Consider the following 25,449-nt stretch of genomic DNA (forward strand, 5'->3'; position numbering starts at 1 on the left):
AGTGAGCACAAGATGGCGGTGTTTTCTTCCTTCCGCCGGACTACAGCGGCCGCTGGGAGCGGACAGTGCGGACTGCTGGGAGACTTCTTGGAAATGATCATTCCCGTCCTTGCGGTGGACTGGACTGCCTCGGCAGACTCGTTAAATCGGGGGACGACAAGCCTTAGCTTTCAGTCGAAGCGTGAACTAGGCGTGTCGATGCTGGCGGTTCCCTCCGCCGCAATGGGCCGGTGTGCCGGTGAGCCAACGTGAGAACGGGCTCCCCCGAAAGGAACCGAGTCGGTCCGCTGGCACGTGGCAGCCGAGTCACCCGAGCTTATCCGCATTTTAACAGGTGGAGAACGGACTCCGGAACACAGAAGCATGTCGAGAGACAGCATGACAGCGGTGCGGGGAGCCCATTCACACAATGCGAGCCCCGCTTCGCCCAAGGAAAATGGACACACCGCGCCGAGCCCCGTTCAGCCCGGAGCCAACTTTCCCCATCCCGCAGCCGGGAACGCACCCGACGATACCCCGCTGTCCTCGGCCAGCGAGCTGACTCAGACCTGGGTTCAGTTCGCTAAAACATTTGTTCTGATATTCCCCATATACGCCTTGGGCTATTTTGAGTTTAGCTTCAGCTGGTTGTTGATTGGACTTGTTATCTTTTTCTGGTGGAGGAGGAACACGGGAGGGAAGCACAGCCGACTGAGCCGAGCTCTGGCTTTCTTTGAGCAGGAGGAGAGAAGTGTGAAACCGGGTCTGACCACCTCTGATCTACCGCCATGGGTAAGTCTTTCTGTCAAATACAGTCCCTGGAAAAAAAAAAAAAGATCCACTGGATCTGAGATCAGCTGCTTCTCTGAATTTGTATTGTGGGAAAAATATTTGTGAGTTTCCAGGAAGAAACACACACACACACACACACACACACACACATATATAACAACAGGAGTAGGAAGGGGTAGAGTTGAGCTGTAAAGCTGTGATGAAGCAGCTGTTCCCCCCAGCAGGGACATTAGACTGAGCCCCAGTCTAAATACAGCAGGGTACAATGGTAAACCAGACACCATGCTCAAGAGGAAACATGCCCCCAGGGTCCCTGTTATTTTGGGATCCAGACTGCTATCTCTTCTGTAGTTCGCCCACTTTATTACTGCAACACTTCATCTCTGTAACATTGTGTGATAACAGAGTGGTGCTTGACTTTTTTTGTCAGGGTTAATAGTTTGGGTGAGTAGGATTTTGTTGGGAAACTCCTTAGACCTCTTCATGAGCCCCAGCAGCTTCAGTATGTAAAACAGTGACAGCGTAGCCTCCATTTAATGGTGTGGTATCTGAACACATCTCTGCTTATTACACGTCAACAGATTAACTGAAGAAGCAGATATAGTGTCTTCGAGACAACTAATTTTTGCCACATAATCAGGTCTTGTATGACTTTTCTCTGGAGATATATGTGAAGGACATGATAGTGTGACATTACAGCACGAGGGGAGAATTTTCAAAGTAATGGCACTTACTTCAAAATTAGTACATATAGTTTTGAACATAGAGGTTACAAACTGATCATACTGTAGTTATTTATGACTTATATTCATTGATCAATCCCTAATATCTGCTGACTCCTTGCACAGGTAAACTCCACTGTAAGTCTAATACATTGGAATGAACTAAATGAAGAAACCCTATTTAATTTTCTTGTGACTGTGTTAGAAACTGGAGTGAAATGTGGAGATTTATGTTCAACAAAACCTTCTAATGTAGCCTCATTCAACTGATTGCGATCCAAGTGCAAAATCCAGCTCAACTCAATTGCAAAAGTGGTCTCAAGTTTCAGCAGCTTGATTTACCCAAAAATGCAAGATTTGCTATCACAGAGACATCCTGGAGTCACAGCTCAATAATCTCTGTTGTTCAGTGCATTCTCATGTTTTGAGAGCAGCTAAAAGCTTATTCTGCTGACGCATGGCTGAGGATGCATTGAGGCTGTTAAAAGGGGGTGGTGTAAGTAGATGGGGGAAAGCGAACGTATCCCACTCAAGAGAAAGAGTTATTATTGAGTGACCTCAACACACCCCCGTTTTAAATCTGTAGTTTGTAATAGAAACAGTATGAGAAGCACTGCATAGAGCTCTGGTCATATGTGTGGTCATCATAGGAAATTACTTTAGACCATCCAGGACCTCACAATGAAGACGGGCACCTTTTAGACTGTCAAACCGAGCATATATCAGTGCATTAATACTGCAGTCATCCAGGGTGGAGTTTTTCACCAGTTGTAGCTCCTAGAACTTGGATAGTACTGGTATCTCTTCTTTAGGCAGAAGCTGAATCTTGATAAAGTTGTCTCTCTTTTTTTTTTTTTCTTTCTTTAAAAAGCCTGTTTTAGTGCCCTGTCCTGATTACAGCACTTCCATTTCTTAAGAGCAAGTTAATATCCTCATCTATATTCACCTAGGCTGTCACTGGCTGGCTTGTGTAGCTGTTACTTACACTAAAATTAATGTTGAGGTTTTTATTTTATCATCACATTTTGAAAAACTAATTGCACATTGTCATACAGGCTGCTGATTTACTCACCAAATAGCTCAACCCTTATCAGGTATATAGACAAGCTTTACTGAAATTTAATGAGTATGGTGCTTCTGGTCAGTTGAAATGTATAATATTTATAATATTGGGGTGGGACTAAAAATTACAAGCACTACTTAATATAATGCAACCAAGCTCAGAAAATGAATTTTCCTCTGACATCATCGTCATTATAAAGGTTGAAGTTATGGCTGTTTTCTTGCATCGAATTGCATTAGATTTTAAAGGTGCATATGATAAAGCATTGATTGAGTATCCGTATAGTTATACTCAAAATATGCTAAATTGCCAAGTCAGTGGACCTCATAACAATTCAGTTGTGCAAGTCATTTTTCAACATTTTTGTGTTTATAAATGACACAGTTGTCAAAAAAGTGGCAGAGAGGGTGTTTTAGAAGCTCTGATCTCATTTTCTGATGGTAGCTGTATTTGGAGATTGGGTCAGATTGGGTGTAATGTTGTAGACCTTGGGAAGCAACACTGTTGTACGATTTATGAGATTTATGAGATATAAATACAAGGTGAGCATTATATGTCTGAATAATAGATGGAGCATTTCTGTGTCTGCTTTGACCAGAGATGAATCTTTTAAAATCTTTTTCAGGATCCTTTAAGCCTTTATTAAAAATGCATTTATGTTGATTACTTTCAAGACACAGTTGGCTGATTATAGTCTGTTAAAACTTGTTTTCCAAATTTAAGCAGACTGTCAATTTCGCTTTCAGGACATAAACCAGAATGGCTTTTATTCCAACACAGTAACAATCTCAATAATTAAAATGCTTTGCTCTTACTTTACACAGCACAGTTCAGTTTTCTCATCCTGCACTAGTATATGTCCTGTTAAGTGAATCACCCATTGCTTCACCTACATTGTCTGAATGCGGTCACTGTGTCAGGTGCAATAATGAAACCTTACCGGTGTCTTGTTCAGAGGATTATATTCAAAACTTAAATGGAAACTAGAACTTTCTGTTCCCTTGTCTTGCGCTTGTCACTGCTTTATCCTTTGACATCAATACTAGGTAAGCACTTTTGCTGGCCCTTTTAGCTTTCCCAAGGCACGTTATATCACACCAGCACTCAAGTGGCTGGCATTACTTAATCTTGCTTGTTGGATTAAGAAATAAATCCTTTAAATTGGTGTGATGGATAGTCAGCATTGTCAGTCAGTTATTTATTAAGGTGGTTTTGTTCATGGTTGCACACCTTTGTCCACTGTATTGATTTGATTTTTGGCATTTCCTTTACCCCATGTTAAATCAATGCCTGATTTGGTGTGGCCCTTCAGAAGATTAGTCAAACTACAGCTCGTGAAGTGAAAAATGAGATGACTTAATATATATTTGAGGTTAGAAGTATGTTCAAATGTAGCCACTTAATATGAATTCTTTTTCTAAAATTCCAGTAAATCCAAAAGTATTGGTCCAATAACATACATAACACAACTGCACTTTCCCCACACTCAGCATTTGAGGAAAGAGATGATATTCTATAGTTTGTATTGCTGTTGGATATCTTAATACCATCTGAAATAAATAGAGGATGACAAAGGAAAGGTCAAGAAATCAATGCATTCTTCAGGTAGAAATTAAAACTAAAAAAATTCAAACAACAAATTTAACAACTTCTTCCTGAACAATGCTTTGATATTCAGATCTTCCTTTCCTTGACCTTTCTCTTCTTTTTTAAATCAAACCACTCAATTTCAAAGAGCTCAACTATAATAATCAACATAACGATTATCCGCTCTGTTTTCGATTGTAGGTTCACTTCCCAGATGTGGAGCGAGTGGAGTGGCTAAACAAGGTAAAGAATTAAGCAGCTGTCTCTTGAATTTGTTTGCCTGACTGAAGCTCTCCTTTTAGTTTGTGAAAACAGGAGGAAATAGGATGTCTGCTGCTCTTTTGCTTTCTCCTCTGTCCACTGGGACTGTGACAGTTGCCACACCATACACTGCAGCACATTTGCGTTAACATGCAGCCTTCACGCTGCAGCACTGTGAGATGCATTAACCCTTGCGAATCCCCATGGCAACAGGCTGGATGTGAATTTTAAAGCCCTCATGGGTGTACGTTAACATGATTTAGGTTCAGGTATCAAAATTTCATATGATGGTGTCCCTGCCTGATGTATGTGAATCTGTCTGAAGACATTTTGAATATTTTAAGGTAACTATAGTGTGAGATGTGTCTGTATGAAGCAAAGAGAATAGCCTAAAACGCATACATTTACATGTTCATTTGAATAATTCCATGATGTAAAAGGGCACCAGTTTTTCTCTTTTCTTTTTCTCTTTGAAGTTTAGTTCTCTTCCTGTATCCCCACAGACGGTGAAGCAGATGTGGCCCTACATCTGCCAGTTTGTGGAGAAGCTGTTCCACGAGACCATTGAGCCAGCAGTGAAGGAGTCCAACACCCACCTCAGCACCTTCTCCTTCAGCAAAATTGACATGGGAGACAAAGTGAGCTTCTCTTAATGTGGCTGTGAGACACACTCAGGCAGCTACAGTGTTCATGTGTTGTTTTCAGTGGCAAAACAGACTATTGGCAGCAGGTGCCATTGGGACAGCTGGCATGGGTGTGTGGGAGCTTTAACAACAACATAGATGCACTTCACTGACATGTGGTTGTGCTCATAAATAGTTTCCATGTGGGGTCAGGAGGGGGATCAACTTTGTGCTAACCACGTGGTGGTTTGGGAGGGGTTGAGGTGTTGATAGATTGGAGTGTTGTGGCTGTAATGTTTCCTTCTGTTGTATTGTAGCCCCTGAGGATCAATGGAGTCAAGGTTTATTCAGAGAATGTGGATAAGCGACAAATCATTATGGACCTGCAGATCAGGTGAGGCAACCAGTGAATGAATATGACTAATAATGAATGAAACAGAGAATCATTATGATTTAGCATTTTAGCAATTTCATTTTACTTCTAGTTGTGTTGTTGTTTGTGTTCCCAGCTTTGTTGGCAACACAGAGATTGATGTGGACATCAAACGCTACTACTGCAAAGCTGGCATTAAGAGTATCCAGGTAAGTTTCACACATTCACATTGGCACTTGGGATAAGGTTTGTCCTCTACGGTGGATATAAAGTGATGCTGATTTCATGTTAAATTCTGCCAAGTCGTCTTTTTTTTCTGAACTGAAAGGACTTCTTTGTACAGCTGATACAGAACCGGAGCTTTTCTTCATTTTCGCTTTCAATACAGTACAATTTATTAAATGTCTAAATGCAGAAAGCTTTCAACAACTACTCTTGTTTGAAAGCAAAAAGTAAACTCTGGACTTTAATGGTGGATGAATGTGTCATACCAATGAGTCTCATTAGTAATGTTATAATAAAGTGGCCTACAAGCATAGAAATGGTAATATAATCATTCTTTATCCCCTTTGATATAAAGCAATATCTACTTGCCTTACATAGACACACAATTTACAAGTTTCACAATTTACATTTGACCTGTCGTAAGAGAACTGAAAGGGCAGAAGTATATATCCAGTATTATAATAATGTGAAAGAAAAAATTCATAGCTGGAGAGAAATTATAATAAAAAAAACATAGTTTGGTGTTTCAGAGTTTCTTTCATTTCTTTCCTGTGTATCACATTGCCAAAGAAAAAAGTTTAAAGATAATCAATCAACAATATCTAAATAAAGACATCTAATCAACAGGATTTAAGCGTAAAAACATTATTATTAACACAATTTAGCATTTTCTTAATTACCATCATACTCCTTGAGAACATTTCCTTTCTCTCTCTTGTGCCTGACTGGAAACAGTGAGTTTTTGCTTTGTTGGTATTGCAGGTCCTTTGTACTTTTGTGTTCTCCTGCTGCAGTAAAACACAGCAGCCGGAATAAAACAATTACTGTGCCTCCTTGGAGATCAATAGCCCAATAGTCATATGTTGCCTGCTTACCCCCATTATGTAGCTCAGACGGACCTACATATGTCTGCAGCTCATTATCAACCACTAATATGCTGTATGAGTCCCATCATTCTGTGATCTGCTGTACACTACACAGCAGGTTTGGTGAAAAGATGCATATGCTCTCCACAGAGCTCCACACTAGGATCAGTTTGTGGAGCTACAGTAGCAAGGTCCTATACATCTGCCCAAATGTATTGCACTATGTTGTCTACATATAGTTAATTTTTTGGTGTGAGTTACACTTAATATTTGGTTCTCGGGCATAATTCCACTTTAGACAAGATTTTACTATTATTTATCCTGAAAATGCAATATTGCTTCAAACAAAGTGGAGCTTGATTTCAAAGACCTTTTGGTCCCCACTGTAAATTAGAACAGCTGCAGTGTGTCCACATGACACATTCTGCACTTCCAATACCATAATCCTTGTAATTATCCTTATATGTTACAGAGAATGTGGAGGATGATGCTGAGCAGTTGTGAAGTCATGCTATGATCAGATTTCCAACCTGTCATGTGCTACGACTGACAGCTCCACCGCTCAGGAATGTCAAGGGCCAAAATAGTGTCAGGTCCCTTAAGCTCTCTCATTGTGTGTGTGTGTGTGTGTGTGTGTGTGTGTGCGCGTGTGTCCTTGGATTCCTCTTGTGTTCCTTCAGATACACGGTGTGTTGCGCGTGGTGATGGAGCCGTTGCTGAGTGATATGCCTCTTGTTGGTGCACTGTCTTTGTTCTTTCTCAAGAAGCCAGTAAGTCCAAACTTTTATCATGACACTTATGCTGATAATTAAAGCAGTTTTAAAGCACCACAGTTATAATTATTTTGTCAATACTGCCTGAACAACTGCAATATGATTAGAGTATTAAATTATTAAATTAGGATCTCTACATTGGAAGCACCTATCTCCTAAAAAATTTCCTGCATGAGCATAACACATTATCACCTCAGTGTTGAGTCGACATGAGATTTGAAAAGAAGGGGAACAGTTTTTCATTGTTTGCTTTCTTTCTCTTCTTTATAGCCACAATTTTTTGATAAGGTTATTGTATCATATCACAAAATGTCCTGAACATCTTTTATACCCCAGTTTGGTTCTCAGCGTATTTTAGAGCCTGAATTCTAAAATAATGTGTCCTATAAAAACAATTGCTCTGGCTCTGATAATCAGTTTATCCTCTTCCAAGCAGGAGTAGTTGACATAAATTTGACTTAAAATTTTAAATTCAATCAACTCACAGTGGAATTAACCTACAATGTGTTTCTTATATTTTAAAAACTCTCATAAAACAAATTGTATGATTAAAATTATAGCTTGCATAGTTATCATCTTTGTCAATGCTTTTGTAGTGTAAATAATGTACATCATCTCACACTGTTTGCATTCCAAATTGTCAGTTGTTAAGCTATCCAACATTTTCCATTGCATATGCCTTCAGTCTTCACGTTTGGACCACTGTGCAGAACCACTACTGCACAGTATAAAAATGTTTGACCGATTTATACCAAATAGGAGCACCCAGTGGAACTATATGAGTGCTATTATTAGCTGCAGATAGAACCAGGCCTACTTTGGCAGATTCCTTTACAACTGCTAAAGCTCTAGGTGGAGATATGACTGTATGAGGCTGAAAAAAGGCAGCAGCTCTAGTCAGTAAATCGTGGCTCAAACCCACACACATACTGCACACACACACACCCACTCAGAGACATTTATACATACCAATCTTCCTCCTGCCTGAAGATGAAGAATAATGCATTGGTATAGTGACTAAGACAGCAATTTGCAAATGTAATTTCCTGTGGGTGAAAAAAGTCCTGACACTGTGTCCTGTGGATTTCAAATAACTCATGGTCCTTCCCTCAACCAAACAAGGACGGATCGTTAGTGTCAATTTTTCAGACCATGAGAGATCCTGGCCATGTCTGCAAGTGAGATCACACTAATGAAATTCAGTGCAGTGTAAATAAAAAGATACAATGTACACCCATGCACAGATTTATTTCTCAGTTGAACAAACAGTCTTGCTTGATGTGATGACTCACAGAGTCTAACCCTCATTGGTTTTAAAAGAAAAAGTGTTCAGAAGTAATCTTAATGCCGAACACACATTCAGCTTAGTGTATTGTATAGCCTTAGAGCAGATATCTGGGTCCATTGCATTGACTGCAATATTTTGTTTTTGCACACATTAACCAAACAAGATATATTGTATTAATTTGTGAGCATTGGAGGTGTTGGAAGGTGGTGGTTTTTATTTTGACCATTTCCATTCTTCATGTTAAGCTAAAGCCTCCTTCGATAGTTTCAGATTAAGCACACATTTCTGAATCTTGACAAAAACAGAAACAAGCATATTTACCAAAATGTTTACTTTTGATTTGCTAATTTTATTTCCCAACAGTCAAACACCGAAAGGTGATAAATATATCCAGAAAATTAAGAAGCTAACTTGCAAAATCTTGAGTACATAATGGAGACTAGATAGTGCCCCTCCATCCATATTTCCACAGCCACTCCCCACCATCTTTAACAGTCCTGCAGTGCTCCTCTCTTTGCTGCCATGCCGTGTGCATCTGCTACAGTCTATGCAACTTTGGCAGAAAGAAGGGGGAAGCTCATTAAGAAAACACTGCTCATTCAGCTCAGAGGCAGAGGCACATCAAAGCTCCCTGAGAGCCAGGATCTGCCTCCTTTCCAGGTCTTAGGAGATGCTATTCACAGCTCTCTTGCCTTCTCCAGATTTGACATACCTGGTTCAAATTTTACACACACACAGAAAGTGAATCAAATCAGAAAATCATCTTAGGAGTTAATATATTCTCAAGAAAACGTTGACTATACCACAGAGATCTATGCAACACTTAACCAAAACATAAAAAATAATGAGCGTTCAGAGGGCTGCTCCTGCTTTTATAAATTTTCAAACAATAATCATACATATATCAGGCCAGAAAAGTCTTAAAAAAAAAAAAAAAAACACTCACTCTTTCCAGTGTGATTTATGCGTTCACCGTTTTTCTCCTTCTTTTAGCTTCTGGACATAAATTGGACTGGCCTCACCAATCTACTGGACATTCCTGGGCTCAAGTAAGTTAAACTGGATTTTCGTCCTACTCAAGTGGCTCTCTATGTACAAGGAAATGAAACAAAATGTGAAAAAGATTTTAGATGTGATAGGACTGTTTCTTTGGTTTTAGGAACCTGGGCACATACTTTTTTTATGCCTGTAATGCTCATTTGGAACTAAACAATGTTTATTTTATTTGCTTTTCCTTATCAGGTGGACATGGTAGTTGTTTTTCTCCTAGTTTGTCTTGAGATTAAGAGCTTGACCATGTGATTCTGTGACATATGTTCACATATACAGACAACTATCAATAACCAAGTTAAGATAATCAATGATCCATCTTGAAAATTCTGTAAATGCACTGTTTCCTCATTGTTGCTAATTCGGTCCTAATCATATAAAGTATCTCTTCCCCCTGGGTTATTGTGTGGAGCAAGCAAAGAGTAGATGGGAATCAGCTGAGAGCTGCCAACAGCCCAATGCAATTACATTTTGGAGACTCAACTGGGTCATAAATCATTTACACCCCAAATAATGTGACATATGTATAAATGTAGAATGGGATTTTCTAAGATTACATCTGCGTGTCTTTTACCCCTCTGAAGTGGACAGACATTGTCACACAGGCAGAACTGAGTGGCCACTCTCATTCAAGCCTTCTGGAAAGTCCTCCGTGGGGGAGTAACAGATCCATGTAGCTTGTGCAATGCAGCATGCGTGTTTGTGTGTATACTTGTGCATGTTTATGTGACTATGTTGGTTGTGGATGTTGTCTGTTGGCAGCAGACGTATATCATCAGCTGCCTATTTGAGGAGTTGCCCAGAGTGTTTCTCTAAGCCCAACATTTCTTAGTTGTTTATTTACATGATGTAATGTATCATTACTGTTGAAAGGTTTTAAGCCAGAGTCAAAACAAGACTTACAGTCTATAGCCATGCAAGCAGATTTGTTAGTCTGTGCTTTGCAGGGCATTGGGCTAACATCAGAAAACATATTCTTAGGAGATCGCAAACTCAAGTACAGTATAAGTAGCATAGATAATGTTTGCCATTTTGGGTTAAATTTGATAATTAGCACCGATTACACAAATTACAGCTGAAGCATATGGGAGTGTTACTTGTGCATTTGTTTGGTCATAAACCAAAACACTGAAAGACATTAGATTTTATTTCCCTAATGGAAATCTGGAGAGCACCAAAGTGATTAAAGTTCATCCACAGAGGGACAATGATGTTAGTACCAAATGGAACTCTATTCAGTATTTGTTGTGAGATTTCATTAAACAAAAATGGGAACCATCTATGTCTGTTCAAAATTCCACAGCATGCCTACCTAAATAGTTAAGATAAAAAAAAATTCAGCCTAAAAGTGATGGACTGATACACAGATATCACAGATTATTGTGTAAAAAGATTATATAAAATTGAAGTTGACTGGTGAACTATCAATATAGATTTAATGACACAAGTGTACATTTGTGCTTTCAGTTGGGTTATCTCAACAGTTTTTTATGTGAATGCACACACGCAGGCAGCAGAAGCTCTGAGATGCAGCAGGTACTCCTTCACACCCTGAGCTCTCAGCAGGAGAGAAGCCCTGGCTCTGATCAGTCCGCCAGCACAGGCTCATGCTGCCTCTAATCAGCTGACATGGAAGAGCTGCTGCCTGTTGTTTATGTGGATGTTTATGTGGATGTTTCTCACGACTCCGACAAACACAGGCAGCTAAATTTGTTGCCTGAATTATGTTAATTGTGGCAATTGTTTGTATTATAAAGTGGAGGCTTAATTTGGCCCATATTTGGCTACTTATCAGGTGGTATAAATAAGCTTGAAACACAACACTGACATATTTTTTATCACAATTTAAATTGATATAACAAAAGTAAGCAGTTGCCTTTTCATGCCCTTAGCTGATGTAGACCAACATTAGAGAGTAGCATAAACAACAAAAATTCTGTTCTGTGTCAGCTGATTTTGTGTGTTTCGTGTGTGTGTGGGGAGTGCTTAGCGTATTTGTAAATGTCAGATTAATCATGCCAGCCTATTGCTCAGATTGGACTTTTTTTACTCATAATGTATCACGTCATGTATCAAGTCAGATATAGACCAGAAAGCAAGATTGTCAGAGAAAAAAGACTTTCTTTTTTATCACCCATGATCCACTAAAACAGTTTAAAACAAGTAATATATTGAAAATATGGAGAAATATTACTTCACGTCCGATATATTTATGCAAAACAAATACTGCTCTTGATTTAGGTTGTTAATGTCTCTGCAGAAAGGTGAATATAAGCAGATGTAATGCAAAGACAACTTTATTGAAAAGTTTACACATTTACAAAAAAGCAAGGAGAGGGGAGAATAGGGAGTAGGTAAGGTGGGTAAGAGGAGCTGGATTGAGTGTGTGCATGGGAAAGAAGGAAGTAGGTAGTGGAGGTATCTAACCCCTCTTTTCTGACTTTTTTCAGTTTTGCAAGTTTTCATTGTTTCTTGTTTCTTTGTTGTTGGTTTGCTCTTTTTTTGTTTTTCTCCTTCAGAGTTGTTCTTCCCCATGTTGTGCCTCTTCTCGTTCCTCTTGAGCTTTGTTCTTCTGCTCATTTTTCACCATTTTCTCTACCTCCTCCTTCTGATTCAGCTTTTCCTCCTTGCTGTGACTATTTGCTTCCACTCGTTTCTCTTCAGTCTTGAGTCTACAGCTCTTTTTTGTAATTTTTTTCCTCCTATTGCTTGTCTTCACTCAGCACTGAGCCACTCTGAGCCAGCAGACTTGACCCCAGTGAGCTACATCTGGCCTTCCATGCTTATTCTTTCCTCAGCTTTGACCAGGGTGTCAACGTAGGCTTTTGTGCAAGTCCGCCGTTTTTTTAATGGCCCTTCTTAGGAGCTCATCCTTCTGTCCGAGTTCCTCTTGGAGCTGGTTTTCACCTGCCTCCATTCCTCATGCTTAAAGTAAATTTCTTCCATCAGAGGATTGTGCTCCTTTTTCAGAGACTTAATCTCAGTGATGGCTGAGTACAGGGCTTCTCTGAGGCCCTGTACCACTGCATTTTGTTGGAGGTGGTCAGTTTGCAGTTGTCCTGTACTGGACAGAACCAAACAGCGCTGGCTCAAAAGGCTGAAAAACCTGTTCAAACACTTATCTACTTCAGTCTAAGAACAGAAGTCCTTAAAACACTTCTCACCAGAGAGCATCATGCTACCACAGCAAACATCTCAAATTCATACATCTACTAACCAAAGAAACTCAACTATCAAACTATCAAGATTACTAAGAAGGTTTAAAGCAACAAAAACTAAATCTGAACACACAGCAGGGTTGAAAAGTTACCTGGCCAACAGAAGTAAAGTCCTGGAAAGGTGTCAACAGAGCAAATCTTACTGGTTTCTTTGGCTGGTCATTTCAGCTTAGTGAGACTTACTGGCAACCAAAAGAAGCTGTATTGAGTGAACATCAGTGCAGTTATGGTAAAGGATTATGTTTTTGTTCTATGTTCATTTTCTTATTGGCCACAAATAAACAGATGTTTTCCCTTTTGAACAGTTATTGAGACTGTATTTCCTGGTTTGACCCTGGTCAAGAACTAACATATTTTTTGTCACTTGTCACTTAGGTATGATGAGATGTAGCTGCTGCTTTATTGATGAAGCATTAAAATTGATTTTTCTGTTGCAGGAAATCGGAAAAGGTTGTTAATTAGCTTTAGTCAATGCTATCTGATAAACTTTAACTAGCCAGAGATCTCTTCCAGCAATTTTGTGTACAAGTTCTTGTTAGTTCTTGTTATACATCGTAACTGTTTTATGATGTAATCAGCGGCTTAAGATTTACTTTTTCAATGCATGTCCTTGGTTTGGTGATAGTCTGGAACACGTGAGCTTTTTATCCAGCTGCCTCAAACCATCGTGTATAGGAGTCCCCTAAATTTATAACACCAATTACATGGTGACTAGTAGCTAGTGTAATTTTCTGCACTGGTAGAGAAGTAGACGGCACATAGGATCGATAAGTCAGGTCCTGCCAAAGTACATGCCAGAATTATTAGGGTCCTTGTTGCCTGACCATGTCATTGTATCTCACATTGAAGCACCTGAGTGTTTCCTGTAGCTCATTTTATAGATTTAGCTTGTGTGTTTTTAAGAGTCCTGGAATCACTGCAGACACAATTTCAGGATCACTTCCAATTGGTATCAGAGGCAGTTGAACACCTTTAATTACAATATCCAGATAGTGATGGATGGGTGTTGAAACATCAACACTGGATGATTTTCGTTGTAGTGATTGTAGTCTTCCAGCTGCACAGCAGCAGCTCAGTGAATACAGGAGAGCTTGGCATTAACACCACTGTCTGCCCTTACTGTCATTGTTGCTGTCATGTTGAGTCATTAGTGGATCAGATTGACAGACATTTCTTGGTGAGCTCCAGCTACATGCTTGAACTGACTCCAGTTTTCCTACTATCTTCACACATGTAAAGCAGAAATGTGTTGTACTAAGCTGAGATTAAAGGAGAATATTTATAACCCAAGGGCAGCCTTACCGTCTTAAATAATTCATTGGTTCATTCTGTTTATCATCATTTCGTCACTCCTTTCTACTCCCTCTTCTATCTTCACAGTGGTCTCTCTGACAGTCTGATTCAAGACATTATCTACAGTTATCTGGTTTTACCCAACCGTGTCACCATCCCACTGGTTGGGGATGTGGAACTTGCCAAGCTACGCTTTCCGATGCCAAAGGTACTAATGCAGTTTTTTAAAATGTTATCCATTAAACAATGGCTTTCATAAACCTCTTCTGTCTATGTTTATATGCTCATCTGCTAATCATTAAGGGAATTCACAGTTATTAGCCTAAGCATAAACTCCTTGATAGTGAAATATTGTAGGCCATGTCTGTTTTTAATGTTCTTCTGTAATAACAATAATTTAGGTTTCAAGGATTTTAAGGTATCTCTCAGTCTTTCAACAGAATGAAACAAAAACACCCAGAACAGCTAAAAAAGCTTTGTCTTTAATTGTGGCAACACTGAAAAATGCTTCTTCTACTCTGACTTTAACAAGGAACCTTATTCGTGACAAACTGTCATCGGGAAAAAATATTTCCCATTGATTGTTATTTTTGACATTTTACAGGGTAAACATTCATTGGCAATGAAAAAAATTCTTTGTAAATGCCCTAGTCAAAAGTACCCTTTGTTCACACTCTCTAGTATTTAGTGAATGTTCTACAGTCTAGAGAAGTAAGTAGTAGGAAGTTAATTAAATATAATCTATCTCAAATTTACATGTACACTGATAGCTGTTATAATTTCTTGATTCACTTTCCCTCAGTCATTAGAATTAATTTAAAATAAAATCAGCAGAAAATAAAGTATGAATAATGTATAATGTAATCACATACATTTTGTTACTACCCTAGTTTTAGGCCACAGTTTTCTCTTGCACTGCCCTATACAGTAATACCCAGTAAAACCCAGTAATGTAGGCATGTCACATCTTATCGTATCTGACTTCAATTTGGCCTCAAAGTGTCAGAGTTGCTCCCATTAACATTGTGCGTGCTTGTAATCTCAGGGAGTCTTGAGGATCCACTTCTTGGAAGCTCAGGATCTGGAAGGGAAGGATAAATTTCTAGGAGGGCTGATCAAGGGCAAATCCGATCCATATGGTGTCCTGCAGATTGGTAACCAATTGTTCCAGAGCAAAACGGTCAAAGAAAGCCTCCATCCCAAGTGGAATGAAGTTTATGAGGTGACAAATTTGGCATCTCTGTTGGAGTAGGGGCTGGATTTTCTCAACATTACAACCTGAATACCACTTGCAGTACAAACTGCTTTAATGACATGCCTATTTAAGCAAGTTGTGTTGTGTTTATCAGGCACTGGTGTATGAGCACTCAGGTCAACATCTTGAGATTGAATTGTTTGATGAGGATCCAGACAAAGACGACTTCCTGGGAAGGTGAGTGCCCTGCTGCGATCTTATCACATTTTTCAGAAGAAACAATGTTTGTTGCATCTTATCCTTGTGAGTGATTGAAAAGTTCATGCTTTGTTTTGTAAGTGCTGCACATCGAATAGACAAGCTAAAGATCTGGTATGATGTTATTTATTACAACCTCATCTAACCTCATCTAATGTATCTGTTAACATGTTATTTGTTAGCACTTAAGGTGAAGTAGAGATCTTATCCCTACTGCTCAAAGGCAAAGTTGCCCCAAGCTTGGAACACAACGCTGCTGGCAACACAAGACAACCAATCAATAACTGGACCCAGTGCCCAGATTAATAGATGTGTCTTCTTTGTTTCTCCGTCATCCCCATTTGTCATTATCCACAGCCTCATGATTGATATGGCTGAGCTGCACAAAGAACAGAAGGTTGATGAGGTAAGACACTTAGTATCCCTATTCATATTGCCCATTCAATTAGAATTCTTATGTCACATTATATCAAGAACTCAAATTGAGCTGTTATCTTAGTTTAGCATAAGGACAACAATGGTGGGAACCCCTTACGCAGTTTTTGGATAAAAGCGTTTTGAATTGAATAAATGTAAATATACAGAGCATTTTATTTTCTAAAATAATGAACTCTTAATTTCCTCCAGCACAGAACCTACAGGGTGACAAAATCATTTTCAAGCCTTGTACAAATGGCCCCTCAATTACTTTTGTCAAATTATTTCAGTGGTTTGACCTGGAAGAAGCACCAACTGGGAAACTCCACTTAAAACTGGAGTGGCTGTCTCTGTTCTCCACCCCTGAGAAATTGGACCAGGTACACTATTCAAAGAAAAATCTTTATACGACTACTGCTGCTTCAGCAAAACAGTAAAAGTGTGTCCCTGTTTATGCTACCACTAGTGATAACTGTGCACTTTATTCTCTGCTCTGTGGTGATTACCCATTTTATCTTTTTTGTCCAATCAGGTGCTGCGAAGTGTGCGAGCAGACAGAAGCCTGACCAATGATGGTCTGTCATCAGCACTACTGGTGGTGCATCTGGACTCAGGAAAGAACCTGCCAGTAAGATACTGCAATCTTCATTTTATTGCAATATTTGGAAGGTTTTGTTATGATACTGTAGCTTAATGTACTTCCTTAAACACCTGTGCTAAAATAAAGCATTTGCTTTTTTTTTTCTCCACTCCACATTGTATTTAGAAACACTCTGAAAAGTCTACTAGGAAATTCCAGCATTGCACTCTTGTTTAAATAAGGATTATTTCCTCAATGTGCAGCAATGCTCCACTTCTCTGGTACTATAATATATCATATTTCTGACACTTGAGTCAGTTCATCTGTTTGCTTTTTATGTTCTCAGAAATGTTCTTTTCACTACGAACTGAACAATCAGGTTTGGTTGTTATATTTCTATCGTCATTATCTTAGTGAGTCCCAAAAGAACAGTTGTGCATTATAAATGTTGCCTTGTAAAGAGTCTGAAGGTCTTCAGTTTATCATCTCAATGGGATCTCAGTGTGATTTGCTTTAGCCACCCCAGTTCTCATAACTCCACTTTCTTCTCTTTATGCTCCTCCTCTTCATTCAAGAGTGTCTTCACTGGCAGTTTAGGCTGTGGAAACTTAAGTGAGAGGAGAGCATCTGGCCTGGTGTTTTGTGAGACTAATACTTCAGAGTATAGGACAATATTTGTGAGTTCACCAGCGCCTCTGCATCCAGATGGTATTAGTCTTAGCAGTGTGCAATGGCGTGGATTGAACAATAACACGAGTCCTTGGAGAGCATTTAAAGTATGTGTTAGATGCACGGTTTTTACTCTAATGTTGATGAAGTGGTAGAGATTCCAATAACCAATAACATGAAGTAGGTATTCAAATCAGGACTCCGTATTTGCATCTGCATACCAAGCAGCTTTGCCTGCTTGGTATGCAGATGCAAATTCAAGTGTGTAGTTCAAGGCAGAAATTTTATTTACAAAGACTGCTCTGGCAAAGTTCATATTAACCTCTATTGATATTAGAGGGCCAATTAGATTGTGGATGTACAGATAAAACAGTCATTAGCTTGTTAAAAAAAGTAAAATGCCTCAAACAAGTACTTCCAAGCTTTCCCTGTTGGAAATATTCTCATTAGTCCACTTGTATTTCCCTTGGTAGTTACCTGCAGTGTCAGCAAAGTCATCCATCACACTACTTCATCTTTATTACCCATATTATTCGTGTTTCAGTGCATGTTACATATTCAACATGTTTTTCTCATGCTTCTTAACCATGCTGCGTCCCTGCCGTCTCACTAACTACGGGTGTGATTTTTCTCCACCAATTTCCTTATCACTTAAAGAGCAGCGTGTCAGATTTCACCTATGACGGGTTGAAGCAAGTCTCAGTCTTTAAGGCCCTGAAGGTAATGTGAGAAAAATGCACTGCATGCACAGATTTCACCCTCTGCCTCATCCGTGTCAGCCCTCAAGTGCCCCATCTGACGTCATGTGATTGTGATGTGATCCAAAAAACAAATGAAATTGGGTTTTTAAAGAACAATTAGCATGAACAAAGATGATTGCATAGTCAGTTTTAGTCTTTGTTTGTGTTTTACAGCTTTTTTTATTTGGAATGCTTTATAATTTTCCCTGCTCAAGTGATCATGAATGCAAAAGTCAAATTGCATTCAAATATTAAATCTTAATGGTTTATTGAAAATGTGGACACTCTAGGTTTTTGTATTTTTTGCGCTGACGGTGAACTGGACCAAAGGTTATCAGCTGTGAGCATACAGAGCAACCCAACCTGTGTCCCAAGAGAAAGAAAAACTATAACATGAGAAAACTTTTACACATTTTACCTTCACTTAGTTACAACTGAGCAGAGGCAGGCAGAGGTTGAAACACACATATTTCCCATTGACTATTTGCTTAACAACTATTACCTTGCTGGGTAGCCACCACATGTGATAAACTAATGTGATAAACTGGATAACAGCAAAGATATTTGTAACAAAGCATTTTCAGGTTACACAACCTCTTACTCGCCTTTTAAACACTTCCCACAAGTTTCAAGCCTCCCATTGTACAATGTGGTGGCACTCCCTCAGGAATTTAACTATCAAAGATATGAACTACACCATCTGTGTTAGGTTTTGGTTTTATTTTATTTGCTTTATCTCTAACAAGACCTGATAGAATATGCAGCAGTTTTTCCTTCAGCCTGTCTACGCTTTAAGAACTCTGGAAGTTAAAAAAATGCAGTTTATCTTTGACAAAGTCTTCTCATTGGTCTTTGCCATGAATTTATATCAGAATACAGTTTCAACATATTTTGCTATATTTGTAGATGAACACATCTCTAAGCACTACAATACTAAATAAGATATTTTATGCACAACCACATTGTAACAAGTTAACTTTGGAGGTGGCATCAGCAGAAAGAAAACTACAAAATGACAATTTACTGATACTAATAACTGATTTGGCTCGATTTTTTTTTCATGTGTGTGGAAACCAGGCAGGTCTATATGGCATTTAATTTCAGTGGCTGCATCTGACTCTTCCCTCAGGGCTGTACAGCCAAACACATATAGCCATTGGATGACAATCACAGAACATAAAATACAAACATATAATATTGATGATTTGAAAGGGTTTGGTTTGCAAGCAAGTGCCTTCTTGTTTGAGCTAAGCAGTCTGCAAGTAAAATTGGTGGAGCTTAATTCTATTGTTGTTATGAAACGGAGGTTAAATTTAAGCACTATCCTTAAGTTAATTGGTGCGTTAAAAAGTTAATACTTTCCCATCACTTCTATAGCGCCTGGCTTGGAGAGTAGGGGTATTATTATTCTGCAAGGAATACTGAATAATACTTAGCTGTCAGAACCCAGCACACTAAAATTAGACTGCAGAAGAAACAAAGCTTGACACTCCCCTTGGTAGTCTCTCTGCCTGCAGCTCCGCTTGTCAACACATATGGTAATGTTTCCTCCCTTTTGAGCTACACAATCTTTCAATGTGGTGCTCTTGATACAGAGTCTCAAGACACTTATTTTTGAATTTGGGTGTAATTATGTTGTCCATTACAGATGGTTATGCATTATGTGTCACAGTTAGGAGAGGCCACTAACACATGTCTCTCTGACAGTCTGCAAAGAAGAGCAGCAGTGAGCCAAGCCCTTATGTCCAATTCACTGTTGGACACAAAACACAGGATAGTAAGGTGAGTATCACAAGCAGTCACTAATGTGATTATCTTGACTCATGTTGTCCTGGCAACATATATCAGTCCTTACCTGTTTTTTACTGGCGCTTTCAGTGATTTAGTACACCCTCCTGACTGTGGAATTAAAAGGAAGATGGACTGAACATGGTCAAACAAGCAGATAGGATGAGGAATTGTATCAGCTGAAGACTGACTTTAAACATGTTCACTGGCCATTTCTCATGAGAAATTATACGGTGTAGGAAGGCAGATTGTTCAGCAGGAAGAGATACATCACTGGACCAAGTTATTGCTGATCCTGGAGTTTAGTAAACGCATTTAATGATTTTAGGGAGGTTCCCTTAAAGACCTTAGGGATGTTACCTTAGGTCCTTGTATTTGACTTAAATTTTCTCTGGTCTGCAGGATATTAAATGCAACAATATGCTCAGTCTTATCTTTGAATTGATGGTGCCTAAATCCACACCACATGGAATAAAGTTTATTGCCTTCTCCAAATGTTAGATGATAGGAAGTAATTGAAAAAAGGCATTTTGTTTCACTGACTTTTGATTTTCTTCATCCTTTTTCTTGGTTAGCAACAATAAAAGTGAAGTTTGGAGTTGTTATAGAGGTTTTTTGGGGTCACCAGTTGGTTTAGATGAGGGTGCTCAACCCAGTGCATATGAACATACTGTACACAGTGGTTTCAGCTTTTTGGCTGATAAGACCTAAGCACAGATTACAATTGGGTGGGCCTGTATTGGCAATTGTAGCAGATATCAAACTTCCAGTCTTTATGAAGTGTCACCACTCAGTCCTGCAAGCAACTGAGCAAGCAAGTAAAATAGGTACCACCTGTGTATGTGGTTTTAAAACCTGTGGCTGTTGTTGCATCAGGAGACACTGTGTGATTGCTCTTGATGGTGTCTCAAATTTATACAGACTATTCTTTAAATAACTAACGACCCTGTCTGTCCATAAAGATCCGGTACAAGACTAAGGAGCCTCTGTGGGAAGACTGTTTCTCATTCCTTGTTCATAATCCCCGGAGGCAGGAGCTGGAAGTGGAGGTAATGCTGCATAATGACACCCAGTAACATGTATTTTTTTTATAAGAATGTGTTCCAAATAGGTGGAATAGCTGACTTTTCTTTTGGCTCATCTCCTTTTTTATTGCACAGGTAAAAGATGACAAGCACAAATGCACTCTGGGTAACCTGACGGTGCCTTTGAGCAGACTATTGATGGAGGAGGACATGACACTGACTCAGTGCTTTCCTCTCAGGAACTCTGGGCCCAGCTCCACCATCAAACTCAAAATGGCCTTGAGGGTAAGAATTCTTTGTTATACCTGCTAATTCAAAGGCCATTTAAAATAACTTGTACAGAAAAAGGTATTCCATAGCAAACAATAAACTGAAAATTATTGATTGAATTCAAAACAGCCTCTGGCAAATGCAGTCATTGGAATGGAACTTCGGTAAATAGTGAATCTTATGGCAAAAACTGTCATGAAAAAGAAAATTCAAATCGATATCATGAATATTTTTTATTCAGTTTGTGATTTGTTTAGTTTTTTTTAACACATTGTGCTATTTCGCAGAGTTCATGAATTATTCATGGGCTGAATAAAACTAGTCATGAATTTCTGTAAATATTAAGTGGGTTACTTGGACAATCTAAATGGTGGCCTTTGTGTTTAAAATGTTGTTAACTGTTTCAAATTCAAAGCTTGGTGCTTAATTTAGTTGCTAAGCTATCGGTGGACAATCACTTTTGGAGGAGAGGCATCAAACAAAGAGGGACAATAGTGACATGGCTTTGAAACGGTGAAACTGTTCGCTGTCCACGTTCATCCATAACATTCAGCAAATTTCATTCAGGTGCTTTTCCATTTAATTAAATTCCTATACTGACATTTACTTCTTCTTCATACCATAATTTTTGATTGTAAATCCATAAAAAAAGTTTAGTGCAGCAGGTAAATTACATTGCCCTTCATGACACTGAACCTAAGTGCATTATCTGCCATTGAATCACAGCTGAGCAGATAAAAAAAATTAATCTAGCTGCATGAAAATGTTGACGTGCTCTGAAATAGCTTTCCAGTTGGAAAGCCTATCAGATATATCAGAATTCATAGCTGATATTCTAAAAATGAAATAGCTTTAAAGGCTCGGGAACCTTTGGGAGACTTTTACAAAGATAGATAGCACTATAGAAAGAGATTTGGCTGAGGAGCTTGAGAAACACCTCTGAAAACACCTGGAGGGTTTCACATCAGCAGTATTAAGAGCGCTATACAAGAAATGGCTAGTCTTTAAGGATGTGTTAAAAGAGGTGTTTTCCCACCATACTTTGATAGGAAAGTTAGTACATGCACAAAGAAAGCTTTAATTTGTGTTAATCATTTTCCTTATTTGCTGTCGTTACTTTTTTTTTTTAGATCCTGTCCCTCGAGAAACAGGTATCCTCAGACCAGCCTTCCTCTGTCCAGGTCAGGAAATCCAGTGTGCCACAGCCCGCCACAACTACCTGCCAGAAACGGTCAGCCTCTGATTCCCCGCTGCCTCCACCAACACCTCCACCACCCATAAGCGCTTCCACCCTCACCCTTCAACACAGGGACGGAGAGCCATACTCAGCCAGCCCTCTTCGAAGTACCTCCAACCTGACCACTTGCATGTCCGCTTCTCAGAAACACCTGCCTCATAATGAGTCCACACCCAGCCTTGCCTCAGATATCTCCCTGCCGTTTGCCACCTTGGAGCTTCAGCACCGACTTCGCCACCTACAGAAGTAAATAGCAGATCATATATTGTTTTTAGAACAGTTTGATATAAATGAATTGAGCTGCAATTTTCGAGAAGCAACACTGACCGGCTGATGTTTTTATAGCGGTTCGGCCCCCAGCCAGTACCCCTTGGGCGAGATCCAGCTGACTGTTCGACACAGCTCTCAGAGAAACAAACTCATTGTGGTGGTGCACTCTTGCCGGTGAGGTCCACAGCTGCCATGTACACTGAAATCTCCTCCGCTTTAAATCATAGACCATTTTGTCCTCAGTGTTTGGCTCAATTGCTATTTGTGGGTAGAAACTCTTAAGCATGCACCACATTATGTCTGTGTGGAATGATATTACACACTTAAGAATAACCTAAAATGTTGTTAACTTAAGCAACATGTGCCTGGTAACACGTGTGAAACTATTTTGTCCCGTGTGTCCTCAGTAACTTGATAGCCTTCACCAAAGAAGGTTCAGATCCCTTCATCCGCCTCTATTTGCTGCCTGACAAGAGTCGGACGGGGAGGAGGAAGACCAGCACAGTGAAGAGGACTCTTAACCCAGTTTATGATCAAACGTGGGTTTGGAATTAAACATTATCTTAATATGCCTGTCAGGTCCATGTTTGTCATTTAAAAGTGATTGTTCCCTACCCTTCAGATGTCTCTGTTTAAAGCAGTGCTTCAAACATTAATTAAGTCTCTCAGTTGCATTATTGTTGAATTGATTTAACAGCTGACTCTGCCAGATACTTTTGACCTAATATATTATCGCAAGGATTTTCTCTTGAGACATTAAGGTCTGAAACTACATTAACATCAAAAGCATATAAAAATTGCAGTTGTGTAATTTGTCCATCACAAAAACAGCATTCTTTAGTAATTAATATGTTATCCATTAAGTGTGTGATGTCTGCAACACAACTACGACCACTTTGAGCTGACAATATTCATATCAACTGCAGTGTATGTGGATTTCAGCCTCAGCTTTGTCTCAGTTTGTCAAACATGTTTGTTTATAATTGGGCTCCAAAACACAGCCTCACCCTCTCTCATTAATTAACATCAGATCTAATTATTTTCTTGGACGCTCTCTTGGATTTGTATTTATTTACTTTTTTAATAAAGACGGACGATGTAGTACTGAGAAAGTACTGTGGTAATTATTTTAAATGAACAGTTTCAGCTATTTTAATGTGATTAATTACTCCGTGGACGTCCATTTGGTGTCATAAGATATGTGTGTACTTGTGTGTGCTTGCAGGTTTGAGTTTACTGTATCTATGGTGGAGCTCCACAGGCGAACTCTGGATGTAGCAGTGAAGAATGGAAGGAGCATCCTGTCCAAACACAAAGGCCTCTTGGGAAAGGTCCTTGTTTGTGGTTGTTATTACGATTATTTTCCAGCAGCAGAGCCAGTCTTAAGGACTCCAGAAACACACTTTATTTCTCACTCTGTCAAAATTGCAGGTGCTGGTAGATTTAAGTGGGGAGGACATATCCAGAGGATGGACACAATGGTAAACTTGTATTTTATTTGTGCCCTGTGCAGTTTAGAGTAATGTAAAGTGTTATACTTCTTCTTATATATTCTTGTTTTGTAGGTATGATTTAAGTGAAGATGGATCGTCATCTCGAGGCGTAACAACAACTCAAGACCCCATCCTCTCATAGTGGCACCACATCTCTGCAGTAATATAGGGATCTTGTTAATATAAGGGCACATCATTTTGTTGTTTCCATGTAAATGTTTCATGTGGTTTACAGGTATCATTTTAGCACGCACGTTTTTTGAACATTTCCTGTTATTATTTCTTTATTGATCACAATTAGAAAACTGAAACATATTGCAATGAAACACACACACACACACACACACTGCCTTGTCTCCGTTTTTAAGTGTTTTATGTAAATATTAAGATGCCAGTTAGGAGAATTTACTGAAGTTTTCATGGCACTATATTTCCTTAAAGGAAATGATGTTAAAAACTGTGAAAACTGTTATTGTGTTCCGTCCAGTTTATTAACTATGACAAATTTTGTTTTTGTCATGTGAGAAAATTCTTACCAAAGGAACAGATACAATCACAAATGTAGGCTTAAGTAGCAGTCTTGATCTTGATATTGATATATGTCCTGGAGTGTTATTTGATTGTTTACCTCTTATTGTACTTTATGCTTGATAACAAACATGGGATGCATATATGCAAAGAATAATATGATTGCTCTGTTTATTTTAAAAGGACTTTGTGCAATATTGGTTGTTCTGAACATTGTCTCAGATACTGAAGACCAGGGGGCATTTTAGGGCTATGAACAAGTTCAGTATAATATGAATGAAAGATACTTGAATGAAGTTTAGTTTGTTGTTCAAATCAAATGGAGTTGAGTAAAGTGAAAAAGAGAAAAAATATGTTATATTTTATGAGCAGGGCTGCCAGAATTAAGATGGCACAGTTGTGTCACAGGCTTGTACATGTTTTGCCATGCAGTTATAACTGTTTGTTGAAGCTTTTAAATATTTTTCTTGCTATCTATCCTGTGCCTTAAAAAAAATCCACTATGTAATTTTTGCCTTCTTAATCCTATTATTTGAATGAAGTGATATGCCTCATGGGTTTTGAGGAATAAATGGTTTGTCTTCTGAAAATTGTCTCACTTGCTTTTCGAGGTTGGTGCTTGTGTCCGCTAACACACACTATTAATTATATACCCATTAGATGGGTTTGTAATATAAGTGCTGCCACGAATATTTTCAAAAAAATGAATAACTAGATTTTAGACTGAAGATCGAATGTTTCTGCACAATTCTTCTTCACAAGAAGAATAATAACCATAATATGTGCATAAGGTTAAGCACTCTACATTCACCCACTTGCACACACTATGTGTGAAATTTAAGCATATTTTCAGTGATGTAACTGTC

General features: G+C 38.9%; 1 protein-coding gene across 3 annotated transcripts; it reads left to right on the plus strand.

Annotated features, from left to right (window-relative positions):
- Window positions 1–47: 47 nt before the first annotated feature.
- Window positions 48–25,167, plus strand: esyt2b (extended synaptotagmin-like protein 2b). 3 transcript variants are annotated; one of them, XM_029529364.1, is made up of 23 exons: window positions 48–771; window positions 4,345–4,386; window positions 4,908–5,042; window positions 5,345–5,421; window positions 5,537–5,609; window positions 7,172–7,261; window positions 9,546–9,601; window positions 14,201–14,321; window positions 15,159–15,335; window positions 15,463–15,545; window positions 15,924–15,972; window positions 16,274–16,363; window positions 16,516–16,611; window positions 17,139–17,240; window positions 19,680–19,754; window positions 20,723–20,809; window positions 20,921–21,070; window positions 22,186–22,538; window positions 22,638–22,736; window positions 22,970–23,101; window positions 23,788–23,893; window positions 23,994–24,043; window positions 24,128–25,167. In XM_029529364.1, exons 1-23 carry the CDS (start codon window positions 364–366, stop codon window positions 24,195–24,197), a joined length of 2,721 nt encoding a protein of 906 aa, XP_029385224.1. In that variant the 5' UTR covers window positions 48–363; the 3' UTR covers window positions 24,198–25,167. The 3 variants fall into 3 exon arrangements, with proteins under 3 accessions (XP_029385224.1, XP_029385225.1, XP_029385226.1); XM_029529365.1 differs by lacking the exon at window positions 17,139–17,240 and adding an exon at window positions 17,890–17,952; XM_029529366.1 differs by lacking the exon at window positions 17,139–17,240.
- Window positions 25,168–25,449: the final 282 nt, after the last annotated feature.

Source organism: Echeneis naucrates, chromosome 20, assembly GCF_900963305.1.
Source record: "Echeneis naucrates chromosome 20, fEcheNa1.1, whole genome shotgun sequence".
NCBI lineage: Eukaryota > Metazoa > Chordata > Actinopteri > Carangiformes > Echeneidae > Echeneis > Echeneis naucrates.